The sequence below is a fragment of the Myotis brandtii genome, unplaced genomic scaffold (assembly GCF_000412655.1).
Source record: "Myotis brandtii unplaced genomic scaffold, ASM41265v1 scaffold4, whole genome shotgun sequence".
NCBI classification, from domain to species: domain Eukaryota; kingdom Metazoa; phylum Chordata; class Mammalia; order Chiroptera; family Vespertilionidae; genus Myotis; species Myotis brandtii.
The window spans coordinates 1,360,274-1,383,794 of record NW_005365371.1 but is presented as its reverse complement, the minus strand read 5'-3'; the positions used below and the strand labels follow the sequence as shown (position 1 = coordinate 1,383,794).

The 23,521-nt window shown below is 44.9% G+C and overlaps 1 protein-coding gene across 15 annotated transcripts in view; it reads right to left on the bottom strand.

The window, feature by feature from the left end:
• KALRN (kalirin, RhoGEF kinase) overlaps positions 1-21,754 on the bottom strand; it is a 586,523-nt gene extending 564,769 nt beyond the window's left edge. For 8 of the 15 annotated variants that reach the window (XM_005873109.2, XM_005873114.2, XM_005873110.2 and 5 more), the window contains exon 1: positions 21,500-21,753. In XM_005873109.2, coding sequence (XP_005873171.1) covers positions 21,500-21,566 — 67 coding nt within the window. In that variant the 5' untranslated portion in view covers positions 21,567-21,753. Of the gene's footprint in view, positions 1-20,417; positions 20,472-21,252; positions 21,334-21,499 lie in introns of those variants that run through there. The other 7 variants (XM_005873113.2, XM_005873115.2, XM_005873120.2 and 4 more) reach the window with 5 other exon arrangements.
• Positions 21,755-23,521: the final 1,767 nt, after the last annotated feature.

Below are 23,521 nucleotides of genomic sequence, written 5' to 3'. Positions count from 1 at the left end.
CAGGTGAACCAACGGAGCTCTCCCAATCCCCAGAGGCACCTGTGAGCCCTCCCACCTGTACCACTGATGGGCACATCATTAGCAGGGGCAGAGGACACCAGCCAGGAGACTGGCAATGGCATCAGGACGTCTGTGTATCACCTATAAGGGCCTTAACCAAATCAGAGAGTTACAGTCTAGACATCCTCAAGTGATATCTCAGGATTTACTATCTGAAAATGAAAGGCACTTACCCTGAAGCCCATTCTATTTCCCAAATTAGAAAGTACCCCAGGACCTTCAAAATCAACACTAAATGACCAAAAATTAAATTTCCTTTTCTATTCCGGACATAATGCTAAACTCTGCCTCCGTCTTACCAGATCTGAGCAGTCTGCCCCCTGTCACGCTGGGTCAGCCCAGAAGTGTTCCTGCCTCCTCCCCACCCTGTGATCCACATGGGTCCCAAGAAGCTGCTCTTAGAAGCCAGCAATGGCATTCAGTCCTGCAAAGCAGTGAGCACACTTCATTTTCCGCAATAAATATTTCATTGCAGTTCAGAGAAATAAGAGAAACCTTATTCATGAGATATATGTTTGCCTTAATGATTCCCAGCATAATCTGTTCCAATTAAACACTTATCTGAATATCTTCTTGGGTCTGAAAATGTCTGCCCATTCATCAGTGAGCCTTCGTATCATCAGTCCCCTCCCAGATGTGAAGACACTGGGAATAGCCTCATTCTCCCCGAACGTAGGAGTTTTTCCTTTCCAGCTCCCTCTTCTTGGGGAGCCTGTGCCAGGCTTACACTGTCTCTGACACATCCCCCAGGGCCCTGCCAGTCAGTCTCAAAATCCTAGTTCCTCTCACCTTGCACCTCTCAACCCTATACACAATCTTACCCTGCTCAGAGACCTCTCCCAGACACAGAATCCCAAGAAACTCTCCATAGAATAGAAGGGGAGGGGGGGTGCTGGACACAGGCATATGGTGAAAAGGAGACTGGAATTGCCATAAAGAGCTGAGTTCAAGTTCCAACGCCACTACTTCTGACTGTTTCCCATTCGTATAATGAGGAAATATATATATATAGTTGGAAGAATCAAATGAGATGATGGAGGTGCTTCATAAACTCTAAAGGTTTATAGCTACCTCCCAGTGTTGTTGTGACAATTAAATGAAAAGATATATTTCCAGTGGTTAGGACAAACCTGGTATATAATAAATGCTCAAATAAGACATAGTTATTATAAAGATACGAAAAATGAAATGTGTTTACTTTTATTGGAGCTCATGACTGCTCAGGCCTCACTGCCTAACTTTTTCCCATGTTACCTAAGTGAATGTTTCTGTTACTCCCACATGTAAATGCACAGAACTTGGTCACATCCAGGACCTCTGTCAGGACAGAGGTTTTCCGTATGTGTCTGTGTGCTGACTTTTAAACTGTTCACATTTACACACATCTTCATAGTCTCCTCGAGTAACTCTCACGCAGAGATGGTGTGATCCTCACTCAGGTGCTAAAGTGTCCCTAGGTCCTAAGAAAAGCATCCCGGTTTCCTTTCCAGGGAGCAGTCTAAGCCACTCCCACCCCTTGGGCCCCAAGAAGAGCCCCCACCAAGTGGTACCCAGAGCCGGCTGCCATGTGTGGTCCCTCTGTCCCAACCCTGGCTGAGCGCTCACCACTCGGCCTCCCGGAAATCTGGCTCCTAGCACAGGGAAGCGTCCTCTGCATCCCCACATTATGCTCTTTTGGCCTGGAAAGTGCAGCAGTCCCCTGGGGGAAGGCACTCTCCTCCGCCTCCCCCCATGCCTGCCCACCCTCAGGGAGGCTTCCTGGAGGATGCTGAGAGGGAAGGCAGGAAGGGCCTGGTGGGGGAGAATACTAGATTCCCAAGGTGGCTGGAGACCCAAAGGAATTTTACCTTTTGCATTAATTACATGTCATTTAAAAAATTTCTAAATCAGTAGCACTCTACTAGTAAGAAAGATTTACTAGGCTGAAGCAAAAGGAGCTTTCGTAAAGTAATTATAAGTGAATAATGGCTTTGTACCTTGTACTACTGGAGCTAATTCTATTATCTGAGAAACTAAAAACTGATGTTCAGTAACTTGGTGAATGCCTCAGTCTGCAGCTCTTCAAAAAACAAACCTCCTTGCCTTCACACCATGTTCAGTACTTCTCTCCTCCAGGAAGCCATCCCAGAATATCTCTCACCATGTCTGAGTCATTCCATTCATTCTAGACACTACCAACCCACTATACACTCACACACACACACACACACACACACACACACACACACAGCCTTAATGTTCCGCTACTTCTTCTGGAGCCAAGGAATCTTAAATTATCACCAGAGTGTTCTACCTTCACATTCATGAAAGAATTAGCTGAGTGATATTGGCCCCCAAACAATAAGTGACTCCATCTGGGGCACCAAGGCAGGCCAGGGTCAGATCAGTTCTGGGCAGGGAGCACGTTTCTAGCACCTTTCAAATCATACAAATTCTGCCGCACCCAGAGATGAATCTTATAAATGTTTTAGTTATTTAGATATCAAATCATTTGCTGATCTTTTCCCCCACATCCTCAAGGAAAAATCACCACTGTTTTTCTTTTTCATAAAAGACATTCCCAGTATAGACTCCCAGCTCAGGGCAGTGGTCCACAGAATCTATTTGTCCATAGTGACCAGTGCCCCCTCCTCTTTCTCTGAGTTATTGCAGATCAGAATGAAGCCTTCAATGTCTGAAATCTAATCTTCCATCTGTCACTTGATTGTCCATCTGGCACCCCCAATTCTGCAGGGGGCCGGAGGCCGGAAGATAGAGCAAGTGAGGTCTCCAGGGGTCCACCTGGCAATGAGCAGATGTTAACTTCAACACCAAATGGGACAGAGCTAACTGCTTCAAATAAAGAAGAGGCCTAAAGTCATAGCCAATTCAACCTTGTGGCCAGGGATACCCCAAGTTGTCAACGAATGGTCCAACATCTAACTCTGTCTCCAGGTGACTAGGGTATACATATTCTCACCACAGTTTCCAGATGGAGGAGTTGAAAGATCATGAAGTTTAGAACAAGAAAAACCTAGGTTAGAATCCTAACTCACCATTATACAGCCTGAATGACTTGGGCAAGTCACATAACTTCTTTGAGCCTCAGTGTCCTCATCTGTCAAACAGGAACAATACTATTGTGACTTTTGAGATAAGCACCTAGAGTCTAGGTCCCAGACAGTTCCTGGCACACGGGAAGTACTTAATGTGCAAAATCATGAAATTACAACACAACCATTATCAACAGGCTATAGTCTCTGGCTTCTTTTTCCAATAGAAGGACTAGATTTTTGTTTTTTGTCTGTACAGTTTTTGCTGGTCCTTGCATGATTAATAAAAAGCTACTCATAAATATAAGTGTCCAGGCCAAATGAGCCAACAGCACCATAAGGACATTTTAAAACACCACTGCCACTGGAAGATAAATCTGCACCATACCCTTCTTTGGAATACAGGCAAGAAGTTTTAACCAAATTTGTTTTCTTTGTAGACTGTGTTCTGGTAGATACATCTGACCTTTAAAAATGCACCCCCCTCTTTGTTGACAAGCCTGTCTTCCACAACAAGAAATGTTCCTGGAAGCAGGGTCTGTTTCTGGAAACCAATTTAAATTTATGAAGCTGCTTATATTTATGACAAAATGGAAGTAAACCTGGCTGTAGCTAGGACCTACATCCCCAAGGTAACGGATCATTCATTTATTAGTTGCTGCCCCTCACCTAGCACCCAAACCACAAGCTGCACTTGTTCAACCTGCTTGAAGGAACCCTGGGTCATTCAAAAGCATCAGGAAGGAACTGAGAAAGTAGGGAAAGCAAACAGCAGTAAATCAAGGGCCACACCCTCTACAGCCAAGGTCAACACCCAGCAGGGCAGCAGGGCTGGGACAGTGGCGGAAGGACTCCACCCACACAGCACTTTGAACAGAAGCTCTCTTCCAACTGGCGGCACAGAGCTGCTAATCTGATGCACACCCAAAACAGAGATGTGGGTAAAAATAAAACTAAGACTGCTCCCATGAGAAAGCCAGGAAGAGAACATATTGAAACAATCAGGGCCTGAAGCCGTGCCTAACGCCAATGCTACGAAGTGACCTCAGCTAGAGACAGGAAAGGATTGATCAAGTTTCTTTCCTTGCTCAAAATCTCCCAATTGATATCCATAAACTACTAAATAAAATCCTAAGTCTCTAGTGTAGAACATAAAGCCAACTCAGCCAGCCTTTCCACACCTCTCTCTCTCTCTCTCTCTCTCTCTCTCTCTCTCTCATTATCCCAAATCCCATGCACACACACATGCAATGAGCATACACACATGACCTCCACATGAAGACTACTTCCCAAACTCTTCAAACTTTCCCACTCTGCACCTTTCCTCTGTTGCCCTCCTCCACCTCCAAAAGTCCAGCTTCCACCCATCCCTCAAGGCCTTTCAAGGTCAAATCCATAGCTGGAATCCTTCACTTTCTCTTCTGTGCTCCCATGGCACTTTCCAACTCAGAAATCCTTTCCCTTCACTGCCATTTCCATGAAGACAAAGACTTTGCTTGTCTTGCTCACTCTCATGAGAGTACCTTTTCAGGGTAGGTATGCAGTAAATATTTCTCAATTTAAGGAGTACCTCAATGCCAAGGTGTTTCTTCTATAACCTGAATTTTGTAGTCCTCACCAGACAGGAAGCCCCCATTAACAAAGGCCATTCTAATTTCACTAGCTTTGGCCTAATTTTCTTTCTCATTTGGTATCTTAGGCTCTAAAAATTCTCATCCCATTATGTACAGGAGCCCTAGTCACATATCCCTTGGGCTCCCCTGAGCTCATCAAACAATCCATCAACCACACATGCCATGCCCTTCCTCCCCTGCTGTGGCTGCCCAATGAAGCTGGAGGTGCCCTCTCTGAGGACACCAGTCTCTGACCCAGAGTACTTGCCTCCAGGGCTCTCAAATCCCCAACACTCCCAAGTGCCAAACAACCTGAGTTCCATGGAGTTCTCACTATGCCCAGATCAAGCCCTGATGGAAGACTTGTCCCTCCTCCCCGTTCTCTGTGCAGAAGATCTGCATCATCTGTCCCCATATGTCACACAGACTCCTCGTGAGAATAGCTCCTCTAACTTCTGCAAAACGCTCCTCTGCCCGGGGCTCAGACACAAGCCCATGGGGCTGACTGCAGACACACATCTGAGAAAGAGCATGTGATCTCTCCAAAACCCATTTTCCTCTTCCTCCCATTCAAACCCATCACACAGACAGGGACCAATGAGCTGCTGGCCTCTCTGATAAAATGGCCTGGACACATCCAAATGCCCACAGTGGCCACAGTGTACACTGAAGCTACTGCACTCCTTTTGCCTCTGACATACCCTCTCTTCCAATCTGCTGCTACAGGCCTCATCACTCATCCTTCTACTTGAGGTGACAAAAGAAGAACTGACTACAACCACCTTTCCTATTTAAAAAGAAAAACCCTTTCTCTGCTTCCCTCCTTCTTCTCCCTCCCACCTCCATTTTTCTTTTTTTGTTTGTTTTTTTCTTTCCCTTCCTTCTTTTAATGATTCTGCCCAGGGAGGACCCACTGCCTCAGCCCATCCCTTTTCCTCAGCCAGACATTCACCAATGCCCTTGGATCCTTCTCTCCCAAAGGGGTCGATAAGAATGGATTTCAGCAGATACTGCCCAGAGCCTGAAATTTATCAATGCTGAAGCCTTCTGATGCTTGCCAATTAGTGTATCCATTATTCTGGACCTGGACATCCAAGCCCTTAATCTACTTAATGGAGAAGAACTCTGGGGAGGCAGGGAGCACCTTGAGCTAGTGGACTGAACCAGCAGGAGACAGCCAGGGAACTGCCCCCTCAGAGGCAGTCCAGCTCAGCCCCTGGCAGGTAGTCTCAAGGTGAGGAGGCAGGGCCTCAGAATCAGGAGCAACTGATGGATGACTCTACTCCAACAGGAAACAGAGAGGTGAACAAAGAGGTGCACAGGACAGCCTGGGGCTGAAGTTTTCTCCCAGGGTCTTGGTCCAAACTTCAAGGCAAGTGCAGGTGGGTCTCTGATTCCCTCCCACACACCCAATTCTGGATTGCCCTCTCTCAGAGCCCCAATACACGACACATTCTATCTCTCCTCCTTCGAAACCTACCTAAGCTCCCAAGCCCCTGATCACCTCGTGACTACTCTCTTCTCATTCAAAAGTTAGATTTTCAGGCAATATGGATTAAGAATTAATAGATGACATTTATTAAGCTTTTAACATGTTCCGTTACTTAATCTACACAATAACCTTATTAGGTAAATAGTGATATTGTCAGCATCTTAAATGAGGAAACAGGTCTAGAGAGGCTGTGACATGTCAACATTTGACATGTCAGTAGTGAATGGTGGAGTTGCAAGCTAAATTAGGCCATTTTGATTTCAAAGTCTTGTCACACTAAAACATTTTTTAGCCTACGGCCTATAAAGCAATCCAATCAGCAAAATAAGCCTGGCCACTGGACTTGATACTTCCAAACTTTATTCAGTTTTAGGTTTTTCTTTAGATTTTAAAGTAGCCTGGTCATGCAAATCAATAGCTCTAATTGGTGGAGTTTAAGGAAAAATATATTGGTGGTCATAAAAGGGGATAGAACCTAAATGTAGGGATACTTGCAACTCACTTTCACCCCACTTGAAACCACCTTCTCCCCGCCCTCCCCAAAAAAACAAAACAAACCCAGCTGTATTCATCTGCCCATGGCCCAAAATATCACCCCATGCACACTTTCAACCTGCTTGGCATGCCTTCAGGTATCTCCTTCAAGGGACTTCCTAGCAACCTGTGGCAAGTGATGGACTGACAAGGGAAACTTCTAAGATAAAGTCAAGCCATAGACAGGGTACATGGAAAAGAAAGGGAGGGAAGTGTATCCTGAACCCTCCCTGGATTCTCACCTTCTCCTGGGATTTGGCCTAATAACTCTTTGTTATCTTTTTAGTTATTATGCTTTTAACAAGATTTTTAAAATTGACTTTAGTGAGAGTGTTGGTCAATAGTTTCTGTCTGAGGAGAGGAGATCCAATCTGAAGAGAGGAGATCCAGGAGAGCCATTTTTCCCCTTCTTCCTTGCTTATGTAACCTAGATTTTGTCCAGAAATCAAGCATTTGTGTGCTTCAGTGGAGGTGGAGAACCTTCCAGCCCCAACGGAATTGGGGTCCTGTGATCTCTATTTCTTGTAACGGCAGTCTGGAAGACACTGATTCAGGAACTGGCTCTCCTTTCCTCAGACAGAAACTATAGAAGGACCTCCCCCTGAGGGATAAATGTCCGTCCCCCTGAGGCCTCTTGCCCCAAAGACAAGATGTGGAATCCATCCCGTTTCTCTAAGGCAAGGAGCAAGCTAGCCTTCAAGAAAGGCGGTCTTGGATACCCTCATACCTCACCTCTGTGCCCTCCAACCCTGCTCCCAAATAATAAAGGTAGGTATATTCAAGCAAGGGAAGTGATGGTCTGTGAGGTCTGTGAGGATTCTTAAACCTTAATAAAATCCTTCTTCTGCGAGCTCCAGCCCACCTCTGCCAGGGACACCTGGAAGGGCCCAGCTAACCCAGTGAAGCCATATGACTCCATCAGATGCATTAGTTTTTGAGGGTTGTTTGTTGTTGTTTGCAATATTCATTTATAGAAGTAATTTGTAGTATAATTATATTTGTGAATAAATTTCCATTAAGGCCATTTTTCTACTATACAATTATATTTTTGAATAGTTTTAATAAATTCATTACATTTTGATCACAGGCCATCTCAAGTTTTTACAGTTTTAAGTTATAAAGTGTGTTTTTAAGGAGCATGGCCCTGATACTTCTGCATCCTTTCTATTACGGTTTGGCTCTACATTTTTGTACATCATTCAGAGTACATTTGTCCCAAGTAGGGCAAGAAACATGCCTTCTTAATCCCTCGCTCTAGCTGAGCACAGAGTATGATAGATACAGTTGGTTGCCTGCCCGGGAGCCATTTTCCCCTTGCTTATAGAACTGAGATTTTTGTCCAGAAATCAAGCATTTGTGTGCTACAGTGGAGGTGAAGAACCTTCCAGCCCCACAGGGTAAATGCTAATTGTGTTACACCAATCAGAAAAGTTGAATCCCATTTCTGGTGACTTGTTTAAAAATTGATGGTGAAAATGTGTCCTTTGAGATATGAGGGAAAGTCTCCCAAGAGACACCAGGAAAGGTTTTCTTGCTCTTAAAAAGACTTGCATGAATACATGCATGAAAAACAGACTCTTTCCATTGTCGGTTCTCCAGGTGATGCACTGGAATTGTGGTAGCCATCTTTCAACTATAAGGAATGAAATATGCAGAGAATTGGGGTCCTATGATCTCTATTTCTTTTAACGGCAGTCTGGCAATTAGGACCAACACTCTCACTAAAGTCAATTTTTTAAATCTTGTTAAAAGCGTAATAACTAAAAAGATAACAAAGAGTTATTAGGCCAAATCCTAGGAGAAGGTGAGAATCCAAAGAGGTTGGCCCAAAACATAAAGCAGCTCTGGCTGGAGAGCATTTGCCAGTCTGCAAGAAACAGTGACAAAATTGAACTGTGTAAGGGAGGCAGGAATCAAAGTTCAGGGCAGGCCCCAGGGAAAGAGTCTGATACATACTACCCCATTCTAAGCTGGGCTTCCTCATACAGGGAGTGCTTCAGCCTCAAGGTAAAGGTAACCTAGAAACAAACCAGCTCTCATGGAAACTTGAAACACAGCTACCTGTAATCTGGGTCCAAAGAACCTCAAGCATTCAACTTTGGTTAAAGTGGAATCAGATGGTAGTATCCCTAGGGCTCTGACAAAAAAAAAAGTCATTATTCTCATAAAGTCTTTTTCAAAAATAATGACCAGGATGCAATCAAAGATAGCACAAGGGGGAAAACACCATGAGCAAGCACCATCAGAAAGAGCAGACTACAGAAACACACCCACAAAGACTTCAGATAATGGAATTATCAGAGACTATAACACAATAAAGAAATAAAAGACAAGCTTACATTTTTTTTAATTAAACTTCTTTTAAAAGTGATTTGAAAAAGAATTAAACAGAGATTCCAGTACTGAAAAATACTTGAAATTAAGAAGTCAATGAACCATTTAATTGCAGATTAAATAGTGCTGAATAGAGAAATAATAAACTGGAAGATAAATCAGAAGAAACAACCTAGGATGCATCATGGAGAGATAAAATTATGAAAATGTACAAGTAATGATAAGAAAAATAGACATACAGTGATAAATTTTAATTTCAATCAATTTGAAAATTGATTCAAATTCAAGAAACTTTCATTTCAATCAATTGGTATTTCAAAGAAAAGAAGAAAAAGAACAGAGATAATGGCTGAGAATTTTCCAAAACCAATGAAATGCAACAATCTATAGATGTAAGAAATCTAATGTACCCAACCAGACTAAATAAGAGAGAACTTGGTGATAATATTGAGCCTCCAACTTAATGACCCAACTTCTGAACTTTTTGTTAAGAGAAGCAGAAGAAGCAGGAAGAGAGGAGACGTATTTATTGTTTAAGCCACTTTGAGTTTGGGTTCAGTTACCTGCAACCAAAAGCATCCCAAATGATATTCCTAGCAAAAATAAAGTATCTACCATTTATTGAATGTCTACTATTTGGCAGGCACTGCATAAAGACTTCAATTTTGTATAATGCTTCACAAAACTTTATAAAGTAATATATCAATCAATATAGGCTTGACAGACTATGACTACAAACAAACAAACCTCAAAATGTCAGTAGCTTAACAGAAAAGATGATTATTTCTTCTTCATCCCACATATTCAACATGGCTCAGCAGAGGGTTAACTCATAGTCACTCAGGGTCTCAGGCTGATGGAGGCTTTATGCCAACACAACTTCCACAATCCATGAAACAGTGGGACAATGAAGTACATAGTATATCATCTTTTAAAGCTTCCATTTAAAAATGAAACACCTATCTCTGTTCACATTCCATTAGGCAAAGCAAGTCACATGGTCAAATGTGTAGAGAAGTACAATCTTACCATGTAACTGGAAGGTGGAAAACTGGAAATATTTAATGGCTCCTATAACTACTACAGATAGATATTACCCTAATTCTTCAAATGAGGAAGCTGAGACTCAGAGAGGTATTTAATACTTGATAGATGAATCGAAAATGTATTCATCAATACATCTTCCTGAAGGTGACATTATGACCATGACTCTCTTTGGTGATGGGGGTAGTGAGAAGAGAAATGAAGCAGTGATATGATCTCTAAGAAGCCAAGCGGAGAGCCTCACTGTGTCTCATCCTGTTCTATCCCAGAATCACTACCATCAGGGGCAGAGTATGGTACCAAGCCAGTCAAGGGCAAATATCCTAGTCCTTCTGTTGTTCCTTGTGCTGACTAGAACCTTCCCTACATGGATAAGATTGGACTGAAACTGGCCAGAGAGTAAGTTTCTATACATGCACTAAGGGTTCCCACTATCTTATATCTTCCAGGTGTTCAAGATGTGGTGAACAGGGGGAAAAAATAAGCTCACATAATCCAGTTGGCCGTGCCAAGTTTCTTAACTTTGATCATTGCATATTCAGAAAGCTTGTCAAGGCAAAGGAGACACAAACTGAGAGAGATCTCAAGCCCATAATGTCCAAACACAAGAAAAGGGGCCACCTTGTTCTCTTAGGTCCTCAAGACATTCCTATGAGGTAGATTTTCCAGCCTTTAATGTGCGGAATATTCCCTGCCTCCCCCCATACCAACTTGATGACACATGCACCTCCCCCTTCCAGTATCCCACATCTACTGTCAGACTCCCTTCCCTGCCCTTCATGCTACACATGTCCAGCCTCTGCCAGCTCTGTCCAGCCCTCTGCAGGCACAGCAATCTGACTGAAATTCGCTCCCTGTGGCACGGAAGGAGTCAATACCAGGGTTCTTTATTTATGTTTGATTTCTTCCCAGGAATGGGGCAGTGGTTAAGAAGAAGGGGAGGGAAGGCCCAGAAAAGAAGCTGCCTGGGCCAGAGATCCGTGGAAGAAATGTCTCCATAATTTCAACTGCTTTGCAACCACATTGTTTCTAGATGAGCCCCCCTGGGGTGAAAGGTCTAGGCTTTACTGGGGATGGGAGTTTGTAACCTTAATTATGCCTTGAACCACTTGATTGTGTTCATCCTGAAACTTCCAGCAAGGAAAAAAAAAATGTGGTTTTCATTACAGTGTCGCTGAGGGACTTGTACTGGGGTTGGGATCATTAAAATGAAAACACTGATGAGTAAGCCATGGCATTTTGTCTCCAAGACTTACGTCCTTCCTCCACCCCTAGCCCTGTACTTTATTTTGAGACAGGCTTAAAATAGTCTATAAAATATGGAGCTCATTATCCCATCTAACAGATTTCATTTGGTCTGAACATAGATTAAAAGCCCCATGCCAATTCTTCCTCCTTGGCTGGGTTTAGAAGGCAGTCACTCCTCTGCCTTTGCCCTGGGCTGGGTTCTTTAGAGGGCGATCTGCAATAGACTGGGAGAGCCAGGAGGTGCCACTTCCAACTCTCCTCCGTTTCTTTTTTCATGATAATAACAAGGGAGGACGGAGAAAGAAATACAATCCTGCTTTTGGGCTTCTTAGAAATTTTGCCTGGAGCCTTCAAACGCCAAATCTAAACTAGACACCCTTCAAACCCATAAATTCTCCAGTCTGCCTATTCTTCCACATGCAATGATGCATCAGGGCTGCTGAGCACGTAAAGGGGGCAGGCCTGAGGTGAAACCACAGGGGAATGTAATGGATAGAAGCCTCAACTAGGAGTTTTTGTGCCCTGGCTTCATATGTAGGCTCGGCCAACAACTAGCTGCATAACTTTAGAAAGTGAAATCATCTCTTTGAGCTCAGTTTCCTCACCTATTAAATGAGAGATCTCTTCCAGCTGTGTGTTTTTCTTCTTTTGCTGGGGGTAAAGTTATGGAGGCAAATAAAATGTTACATAAAAACCTCTTCTTACCACTGATCTTGTTTGACCCAACGCCATCTCTCCAACCAGTACATTCATTTTTATCTGATAAAGCCCAGCCTTCTCTGATTACACCTACACTCTGAATCACTACCGTGTTTGCACTGCATCTTCTCTCACCCTGAATGCCCTTTCCCTGCTCTATTTAAATCCTTTAAAATCCAAATACTCACAAGGACAGTATGCTTGATAGAAAATACGCGCGGATGGCTTGATTTATCAGTTTTTAACGCAGTCCAGGCTCAGATGTCATCTCTTCTCCAAGGGTTTCCCTCAGGGCCCAGCATAGGGTTTTGTATGAGTAAGGAGGAGGAACTGATCTCTTGATTACACTAACAGGCTCCTGGTTCCTCACTCATTAACAGTCCCCTCTGAGCAGCTGAATGGCAGAATATCCAGGTGACAGACCTCCCCCTTGCCCCTAGTTATGGGTCAATGGGGGTCCTCCCTGAGTCCCCTCAATTATCTCACCTATTTAATGAGAATAATACCTCCTACATCACAAAGCTGTTGGAGGCTTGAATGAAGCAAGTAAGGACCTATCCAAAGTCATGATCTATCCCACCTCTCAGGTCTTAGCCCAGGACACTGCCTACTCCTTTGCTTAAGAATATGAAAGCTATCTGAATTACATTTCCTCAATTTTTTTTGCCTTTTTTCTACTTAAAAATAGCTCTCTAAGCACCCCTTTCTTCCTTCCTTCCAACAGAGGAAGCACTCTCCCTCCTCCAGTCTACCACTTCTATCTGCACTCTTTATTCAACCCATCTACATCCTCCAGGTCATTGTGACACTTTACAGCACTTATCACAAGCTCTTATTATATGACATGTGCACTGTCGGCCTCGCTCACTAGAATGGAAACTTCATGAAGATTTCATGCCTTATTCATGCTGTAACACCACCAAATAGCACTGGAAGACACTATTGGTGCCCAATGTGTATTTATTGAATGAATTAATAAATCCATTTCTATTCATCACTTTCAAAGTTCTCGCTGTCATTAGCCTCCTCCCCCAGCCTCAAACACATTCAGTTTCCCTTGTTTCTTTAAAAAAATTTATTTTTTAAAATTGATTTGAGAGAAAGAAAGGGAGAGGGAAAGATAAAAACATCAATGAGAGAGAAACATTGATCGGCTGCCTCCTGCATGTTCCGTACTGGGGATCAAGCCTGCAACTGGTAATCAAACCATGACCTTCTGGTTCAAGGGCTCACGCTCAACCCATGAGCCACACCAGCCAGGCCAGGCCTCCCTTCTTTAATAAAACCATCTTGCCCCTAATGTCACACCAACCACCATTCTATTTTACCATGCATTTTCTGACATATTTCTCAAACAAACAATATGTGCTTGATGCTGCCTCACCCTCACCACCTCCTACCACCGCAATCTGGTTTTTCCTCTACGAGGATGCTGAAACAATGCTGTGAGTAGTCATCAATGCCTTCTGTCACCAAACCCATCAACCTTGCCCCATGTCCCTACAGATGGGGATCCCTAACTGTCCCTTCTCTACTTTCATGAATTTATAGTAGCCCACTCTCCTCCTACCCTTAGGAATACACTTCCCATTCCTTTGATTCTGTCCCCTAGTGTCCACACTTTCTAAGATCAGTCTACACTGGTCACATTTTCCCCTGTAGTGTCTTCCTGAGCTATTATCTCCTGCCCTAACTGCTCTGTAGAAACAGACACACTTCAATTGCATGAAGGAATTGGGCATTTGGTTCTGCCATTACAACACATTATGCTTCTTTGTAGTCCCAGCACCTTCTCTACAGCCTGATATGTGGAAACTGCTCAACACATTTTTATAAGAGAATGCTACTATTCTGCCATCATTTGCCTTTAACCTGACATGCAAGCAAGACTCTTCAGAAGGTGGCCTCAACTTGTCCTCCCAAACTTAACTCTGACCACACAGGCACTCTAGACAGTCTATACTCCCCAACTTCCCTCCTCATCATTAAGGACTACTAAAGCTTAATTCAGTTCTTCCCTCTTTATTCTACCTGCCATTGCATTATTTACTGTGTTATTTGTCCTTGTCTGTTTCCCCCACTAGACTTTAAAGCTTCATGAAGACTGTCTTCTTCAGAACTGTATTCCCAGAGCCTTGAATAAGGCATAGCATATAGTAGATCCTTAGAAGATATTTGTTGAATGAGTGGGCATTCCCACCTTCATTCAGACCCAAATATCTATCCCTCTTGTGAATTCTTAGCATTCATTTAGCAATTGAACATGAAATAATATCTTGTGGGGTCACACAGATATACCGTAGGTGTTGTAGGTATATTATTTTGCAGGTATTGTCTACATAGAACCATGGAACTAGAAGGAATCCTTATAAGTAATCCATCATTTGATAGAGGGGCCAACAGAGACTCAGAGAAGTTACTGCTAGCTGTTGATCTTTTAGGAGTTTGAATTGTGAGCTCACTGAAGGCAGGAATCCTACTCCTTAAACACCCCCTGTTATGTCTGGGCACTTAGTGGATACTATTACTACTGCCACCAATAATGACACTATTTATTGCCTTGACAATTTCTTTGATAATAAGCCACCTCTATCCATAAGGTGAAGAGCAAACCCATCATTTACACTGGAATCTGGTTGGCTTCCTGACCACCCAGGGACACAGCTGCCCAACTACCCTGCTGCCTCACTGCCCCGTGGCTCTAAGCAATTGCTGAATATGCTACAACAGAAGGCCAGGCCCTGGGAGGCCAAGCCACACCCAGAGAAGTACTGCTTTACTGTTCTCACATCACAGTAACCTCCAGCCCCCTGGATAGAAACACCACACCAGGACCTCACAGAGCAGCTATCGGTGTCCTTCCCCCAGGACTTGGCCTAAATATATCTTGTCTAGTGATCTCACACCACAGACAAGACATCCCACTGATATGCTCTACTCTCTGCTGACAGGGAAATGGGCAGACACCCCAGTTTAACATGCATGCTAGAGAGAGAGAAGGGTGAAGGATGGGGATTCCCCCCACTGTCACCTCTCCTGGATGACAGCAGGTATCAGAGAGAACTCGTCCCAGATGGAGTCAGGGGTCCTGGACTGACTCTTCTCCTAGCAGGTCTGTGACTCTGGTACAGTATTTAACCTCTACAAACCTGTTTTCTATCTGTGAAATGGGAGCTAAAGTAACCAATCTCAAAGAGATACAATGTGGACCAAAAGGGATAAGACATTGGAATTATCAAATCATTACAGTTATCTTTTTTCCCCTCCTTAACAAGTCAAGGATAATCAGTACCTTTTCTTCATTCCCTGGAGAGTTCAGACACTCTATTAACCAAAGTTATGTATTGGTTTTCCTATTAGAATACAAACTCCATGTCTAGGAGAGACTACAAAGGGATAGTGGTACAAGAACATGCCCTCATGGAAGCTCTACTTTCAATGGAGGGAAAGGACCCCCTAAAAGCAAATAAGCTCCTAAAAGCAGCAGCTGCCTGGAAGGACAGCACACACTTACTGAGCACGTTTCGGTTCCAGCCACTGACCACACATATTAACTCTTTCAATGCCCACAACAACCCCCACAGGATGTGTCCTATTACTACCCACAGTAGCACACTGAGAATCATGGAACACCGGCCTTGCCCCAAAGTGCCCACAGGTCTCTGAAGAGAACCAGGTATAATTATCTAGTGAACTTTTTCCAGAGGACATGGGGGTTTTGAAGTTTGGAAGGGGAAGGATGTGGATTAACCGTAAAAGGGGAAACTTCGAGCATTTCAAGTGGAAGCACAGAAAATATGAAGGTTGCTGGGGAGGCACTAATGTGGAACAACAGGGGATTATTCTGGGATAGTGTTTCAAGCTGTGTTCAACCTGTTTATTGGACAAGAGGCCTGGTTCCTTTAGGAAAGTACTTGTGCCAAAAGTCAATTAAGTAACTATAAGAGATACCTATTTGTGACTTAAAAAGCTAAATTAAAGTAACTTCTTTATTTATTATATGAATATTCAGCTCAAATGGGAAGGTGATTACAACCTAACTTCTTCTAGTTAGGAGATTCCCAGGACAGGAGAGCCATCCGATGCACTTTTCATACACATGCTGCACGCTCTTCTTTCCTTTTTCCTACTGACCACAGGAGGGGAGGAACAAGTCAGGACAGCTGGCTCAAAGAAGCCATGCATCATGCAGGCGCATATATGCAACAGCTAACAAGAGCAGGACAAGCTAAACTAAGATGGGTATCCAGCCTGGTAGTCCATGGCAGGCTAGGAAATGGACTAAGCAGAGATACCAAGTCTGACCCAGTCAGGACCAGAGCTGAGCAGCAAGCAAGCCAAAGGCAGGGCATCTGTCAGTGACAGGAAACCAGGGACCAGGAAAAAGGCCGTAGGCATGGGAAGGAAGAGACCAAAGATCATGGTGCTCTGAGAGCTACGGCCGTGAGGGCCAGTTGCCTCCTGACCCTGCACTGCCCCTGGGCAGCCAATCCTTGGATTAAAACCTTTGGAAGATTTGAAGGTTGAGGCACAGAGAATGGCCACACAGGGAGAGGCGAACTTCAGTGAGAAACACAAGTGGATTCCTGGCTGAAGAAGAACCCAACACCATGAAGGCTCGAGGTGAGTTACTGTCCTCACCGCCCATCTATCCAGAAGGGAAAAGGGATTTTTCTTTCTCTAGTTGGAGCCTGAACATGGACAGTGCCCACCTACTGAAGTTACACTAAGCAGGTAAGGAAAGCTGTTTTGTTGTTGTTCAGAAGGGAAAAGGGATTTTTCTTTCTCTAGTTGGAGCTGAACACGGACAGTGCCCACCTATTGGAGTTACACTAGCAGGTAAGGAAAGCTGTTTTGTTGTTGTCTGACATCGTCTCAATCTCCAGAGCCCTAGGCAGCCTGAAAAGAGAGCGACAAACCCAAGGCAAGCTGGGGCCAGGCAACATCCTGGGACACATAAATTTTTCTCTGGAAATATAAAGTTAGGTAGTGATAGAAAATGGTTGAAGTTTCTGAAGAAAGTTACATAAATCATAGACAAAAGATTGTGTTATTTTACATTTTGTTTCTTAGTGCAGTCCTATGTTCATGCCTGTGTTTATTATTCTCATACAGTGACTGATCTCTCATTTATTTTTTTACTTTGCTGAAGAGTCATTTTTGCCTCTACTCTCTGACATCCAGGGAGAAGGATGGCACGGAGCACTTCTCAGCCCGCGCTGTCATTAGGATCACCCTCAGAGCTCTTTAAACATGCCAGTCTCCAGCCTCCTTTCCAGCAACTCTAATGTAATTGGCTGGGAGATGTGAGGAGGAAGGAAATGGACATTGTGCTAAGAGCTCCCAGATGTATCTAATACTGTACATCCAGAGATGAGAACCAGTTGGTTTCTGACCCAGAATCCAAAGCACTTTGTGGTAGCTACAGGAATGTAGACGAAGGACCAAGAAGAAATTAGCAGCCTTAAGTCTATATTGTAAATTCAACATATCACTTAAGTTTTCCACAGTCATTTTTGTACTTCTGTCCCCATTTCACCTTATTCACAGACCTCCTGCAGTTATTTCCTTTATAATATTTTAATTCAACTCCATTTTTTACTTAAATTTATTTTTTAAATAAACTATTAGAGTGGGGATGATAGGCAGGAGCAAAAGAAGAGAAGATTGGCTCCTAGGAAGAAAAAGCACTCACTCAGAGTCAGAAGTCAGGGAAGTCAGGAAGGGGCAGGCTGGCTCAGGGCAGGGAACCCAGGATGGCAAAGTTGGCCCACACATAGGGGTGAGAAGTGATGGAGGCTTGGCAATGGTTTAGAGAATAAGAGAGGAACGCCAGGGAAGGGGGTTACAGGCAGCATGGAGCTGTGCCTTTAAAGAAGCCCTAGGGGCAGAAGGAGAGAAAGGACTGAAGGAGCAGTGAGACTGGAGGGGGCGGCCATCTGGGGACCAGAGATGAGGGCAGGGCAGAGTGAGGCCCAGGTAGGGCTGGTGGGAAGGAAAAGAGAGGCAAGGAGGTGGGAATGAGGGGAGATCTGAGGGAAGGGTGGGCCTGCACTGGATGGGATGGGATGGGATGGGATGGGATGGGATGGGATGGGGGCAGGGGGTGGGCAGCTCAGCAGGCTGGTCAGATTGTCCTTCAGACAGTGCCAGGCAGTGACCAGCAGGAGAACCCCCAGCAACCCCTGCAAACTGCCTGAACATACCTCATGCACTACAAGGGGCGGAGGTTCCCACACCTGGGAAACACTGCCGGACACTTTATGAATAAAGAACAACAGTATTTTCACTCTGCCCCTTTCACTACCATAAAAACAGGTGAACAAAGAAATGTAAACCTCCACCTCACTTGTCAGGTTCCCATGGATACACCAAAACTCAACAACAAAAAGCAATGTTACTTCTCTTCTCTCATACACCACTCATATGTCGTATCTTTCTTCTGATGGACAATCCCACCATAGGAACCATCTTCGTAGTCACTGTAACAAACACCCAGCAGAGTGGCAAATGCCCAGCAACAAACACTGTAAAAACAGCATCTGCTATTAATGAAGTAAGTCATGTTTCTGAGCAAGCTGGCAGTTCATTACCATATAAATCCTTACATATCGTTAACTACAGTCCTAGAAAACAATCCCTTTGCTTTGGGGGGAGACAAAAGATTGGTCTGCAATCACCAAGCATACACTGTCATCCCTTCATAAAGTTTATTTCTGCTCTATGATGTGTTCTAATGCATCCTCCCTTTTCCTAGGTGTGTCAAACCACAGATCCATTTATCCCCTAGTCGTAGCCAAGGGAATGACTCAGGCTGGCGCACAGCTTGTCGATTATTTCAGCTTCCTGGGCTAAACTCATCATTTCCCACTTCTACTCATTTCTTATTCCCTCCTCACTTTCTTGAGGCTGTTACTTTCAAGATGACATGAGGCATGACAATGTCTGGGTGAAATAACATAAAACCCTAAAACAGATGAAGGGAGCTAAATTCTGTTACTCTAAAGAGAGATCTAAGAGGATTTTGTTCACTGCCCAGAAGGACCGGTTCATCACTTATCCATTCATTCAACAAATATTTATGACCATCTCCCATGAGCTAGCTCAGTCTAGCATACCATGTTAAAGCATGCCATTGTCTATACAATGTTAGCTAACATTAGTTACTAGAGGGAAGGCGCTATATCCAAAAATGCTGCTTGAACATGGATGTGGGTGTGCACACATGTACAAGTGTAATACTGTGATACCCATTAATCAGACTGGGCAATATAATCAACACCCAAGCCCCCGGAAATAAGTTGCCCTACACAGTCAGAAACTGCTAGTCTAAAGCCTCACATTAAAGAAAACCTTAGAGACACTGTTTATGGAAGACCATCAGCTTTCCAGTTACAGCCACACATGATGACAAAACATGCATGGAAGAACACAATTCTGGCAACCAACTTCTGCTTAATCAAGGAGACAGCTTAATCCTTCAACCCATAAATTCATTAACCTGACATGTCTAAGAATGCTGACACTTTTACAAACACTAACACAATTTCCCCAGAATTCTACAATATAGATATTGTCGTTAATATTCCCATTTTTCAGTTTAACAAACTGAGGGTCAGTTTGAGGGTAAATCATTTATTCAAGCGTACTTAGAAAGTAATGGAGCCGAAACTTAAACCTTGGTTTGTAAGTCATGGACTCAGGCATTTTCTAAAAAATAAAACTTAATTATTGGTAGTATAGCTTATGCATTAACACCTAGTTTCTTCTTATAGTTAGCATCATATGTCAGTTGGAATCTTGTTTTAATTCATGTAAGTATAAATTATCTCTAAGCCTCTAACAATTCTTAATTGGACTTTTCTCAGCTCCTGGTGATTACATACCACCTGTTCCTATCTGTCCTAAAATGTTTGTGGGAGAATAAAAATTAATTGTCTTGGTAATGAAAACTAACATATAAGAGGCACTTTCTTCATGCCAGACTCTAGGATAACTATCTCACTGAACCCCTATAGCAACTTTCTGAGTTGGTGCTCCGTTATCACCACCACCCCCTTCTATAAGGGAAGAAAGGAGGCACAGAGAGGTTAAGAACTGGCCTGAGGTCACACAGATAAGGGGGATTCACACCTGTGGTCTCCTTTCCCCTTCCCCGGGGCTATGATTTCCACCAGTTTGAAGTTCTGGCTCTCTTCCTAACATTCTCATCTCATCTCAAGTCGGGGCTCCCGCTGGCCCGTTTCTCAATGCTAGGGAGAGACTGCTTTTCACATGTGCTGGTTCGGTTTCCTCCATCTTTGATTTCTCCTCGATAAGAGCCCTGCTCTGTGCAGCTCTCTGCTTCCAGCTGGTACTGACCTCCTGGCACACCTGAGCCCGTTCCCGATGGAGATGAACGCACACTGGGGTAGGCAGCAGGGCTTCCCCAGCACCATCTTTTCCGTCAGCAGTTTGATCTCATTCTCATCAAAACCTCTTAAAGGAGCCAAAGCTTTTTAAAAATAACACTAAACATTTTGTTAAACCAATGGCTTTTCCTTACAATGCAATGTCTGGATTTGTGTCACATGACCAGGAAATTTAAATGGCATTAATATTTTATGGTGGACTGTCTTAAGGTCAAGTTAATCTGGGGAATAAAACGGAACTTTCCCTTCCCTTTCCACTAACTGCAAATGCTGCGCCGGCTCTCCCCACAGACAGCCCACAAAGGGAGCTGTCCTCAGGACAGGTGCTGTAGCTCCAGATGCTGAGAGGCGTGGGAGGAGGAAAGAACACTTCCAGAGCACCTACTGTGCACCAGTCATTATGCCGTGTGTTTTACAGGGAAGAGCTAAATAATAAGTCCACAACAACCCCAGCAGAGAGGTCTTACCATGCCCATTTACAGATGGGGAAACCAGCTCAGAAAGGCCACCTCAGTCAGGCGGGGGTCACAGAGGTGGGGAGCCGCAGAACTGAGATGTGAGCCTGCGTCGGTTTGCCCCCAGCAGCTTGCGGCAGGGACCCTTCTCCTTGCTGCACTGCTGCTCAGGGTTCTGTCGGCAGCTGTGCGAGACAGGGCTTACCTTGTCTTTCCCTACAGTACTGAGCAAGAAATGAGATCCTGATACACAGATGCGCCCCACATGGCCCCGTGCTCCTGACTCCCAGCTGGGTCACAAACGTCCCCAGAAAAACAGCCTTTTCTTACTTTCATGGGCTGGCGACTGGCCTCTGTCATTCCCTCTTCTCTCCCTTCTTGCTCTCTGCGCACCTTGCTGCTGTGTCTTTCTGTTTCTATCTCTGTCCGTGTCTATGTGTGCATATCTTCCTTCCTCTGTCTCACCTTGCTGCTGTGTCTTTCTGTTTCTATCTCTGTCTGTGTCTATGTGTGTATATCTTCCTTCCTCTGTCTCTCTTAAGCGCGCGCACACACACACACACACACTCAGGAATACCTCGATCCAGCAGCCGGAGCAAGCGGAGATACCAGAGATACCACTGGTCCCAGAAGCGGTCCGTCATCCCACCCTGAACTCATCCTTCACAACCAGTCCCCTCAGCAGAGCTTCCTTCCACTAACGCTGATTGAGGAGGCCGGAATTTCTTGACGTGGGGCTCGCACGCAGCCTGTTCTAAGCAAATGCCTGCCTGCGAAGACAACCACCAGTCCACCCACACAGAGGCTGACTGTGCCGGGAGCCCGTTTCGCAGCAACAAAGGAACAAGAGCAGAATACCGCCGCCTGTGCAGATGAGCCTGCATGGGCCCAAGGGGAGGTCAGCGGTGGGGAGGTGAGGCAGGGAGGGCTTTCACAAAGAGGTTAGGCTAGAGGTGGTCTTAGGAAGGAATCCACCTTAGGAAGGAATCCAGTCAAGGTCAAGTCTTGAATTTAATTCCAGGATCTCCTGCGGTCCTGCCTTCCCCTGCCTCCCACGCCAGAGGCCAGTGACTCCCCTAACAGGATGAGGGAGGGGGAAGGAGCCAGGAGCTCAGCCATCCTGGACTCCGAAGCCAGCCCAGAAGACCCAGAGCCTCTCTGCCTTGCTCTGCGGAAACCACAGGCAGTCCCTGCCCAAGACTGCTAGACCCATGTGACCAGAAAACGGCCACAGACCCTTCTCCCCATGTCCCTTCATGGATCGATCCTGTTATAGTGGAGACAGCATAGGCCCTGGAGTTGCACAGGCACGGCTCATATCCTGCTACCACCTAATAGTTGCCGGCTTCGATCAAGTTACTTCAACTCCCTAAGCTCCAGCTTCCTCTTCTATGGACTGGGGAGAACAGCATTGGCCTCACAGAGCTCTTGTGAGGCTCCAAGGAAAGGAAGAATTTAGCTTTTCTGGAAGCGCTCTCGAGAGATAGGAGCACTCACGTGTCTGTTCCCCCTTCCCCTCCAACCCCTCTTCCCTCTTGCCAGATTCTAGTTCTCACACATCCATACATCCCATGGTTTCCTACCTCCATGCCTTTGCTCCTGCTCTTCCTCCCAATGGCATATCCTCCCCCACCCTCACTTCACCATGGTCAAATCCTCTGAATTTTCTAATGTCTAATTCAAATGCCACAGAATCCAGGAAGCCTTCCCGGGTCTCCCCGCCTTTTTGCTGCATTTTACTTTCTCCTTTATATGGAACTCTGCACCCTTACTTGAAGACAGGGTCCACTGGGTACTCATCACTGTATCCCCCAAAGTGCCTCACACAGTGCCTTGGACTTTGCAAGTGCTCAAGTATTGACTAACAGAACAAACAGCCAGGCAAATGAGTCTGGGTGCCCATAAAAACATGATTTTGTTTTTGTCAGGGAAAAGGATGGGCCGTGGGGACCTCAGCCCCTGGGCACCGCCTAAGGCCTAGAGAAGGATGACAGGGCATCATGCCCTGCTGGGGACCCATTTCACAGTGGACTACCCACCCAGAGCTGTGCCCTGGTGGCTGGGAGAACTGCTCACAGAAGTGAAACCCAGGGGACCCCAGGCTTGAGACAACCTTGTACCCCAAGCCTAACAACTACCCAGAACATTTATCACAGCTTTTTTTTTTTAATATATTTTATTGATTTTCCACAGAGAAGAAGGGAGAGGGATAGAGAGTTAGAAACATCGATGAGAGAGATCGATCAGCTGCCTCCTGCACGCCCCCCACTGGGGATGTGCCCGCAACCAGGGTACATGCCCTTGACCGGAATCGAACCCGGGACCCTTGAGTCCGCAGGCTAATGCTCTATCCACTGAGCCAAACCGGTTCGGCTATCACAGCTTTTGTTTCAGCCTAGACCCGGTGGCTGGGAGAACTGCTCACAGAAGTGAAACCCAGGTGACCCCAGGCCTGAGATAACCTTGTACCCTAAGCCTAACAACTAACCAGCACATTTATCACAGCTTTTGTTTCAGCCTAGACCCATGGTCGGCAAACTGTGGCTCGCGAGCCACATGCGGCTCTTTGGCCCCTTGAGAGTGGCTCTTCCTAAGCCTT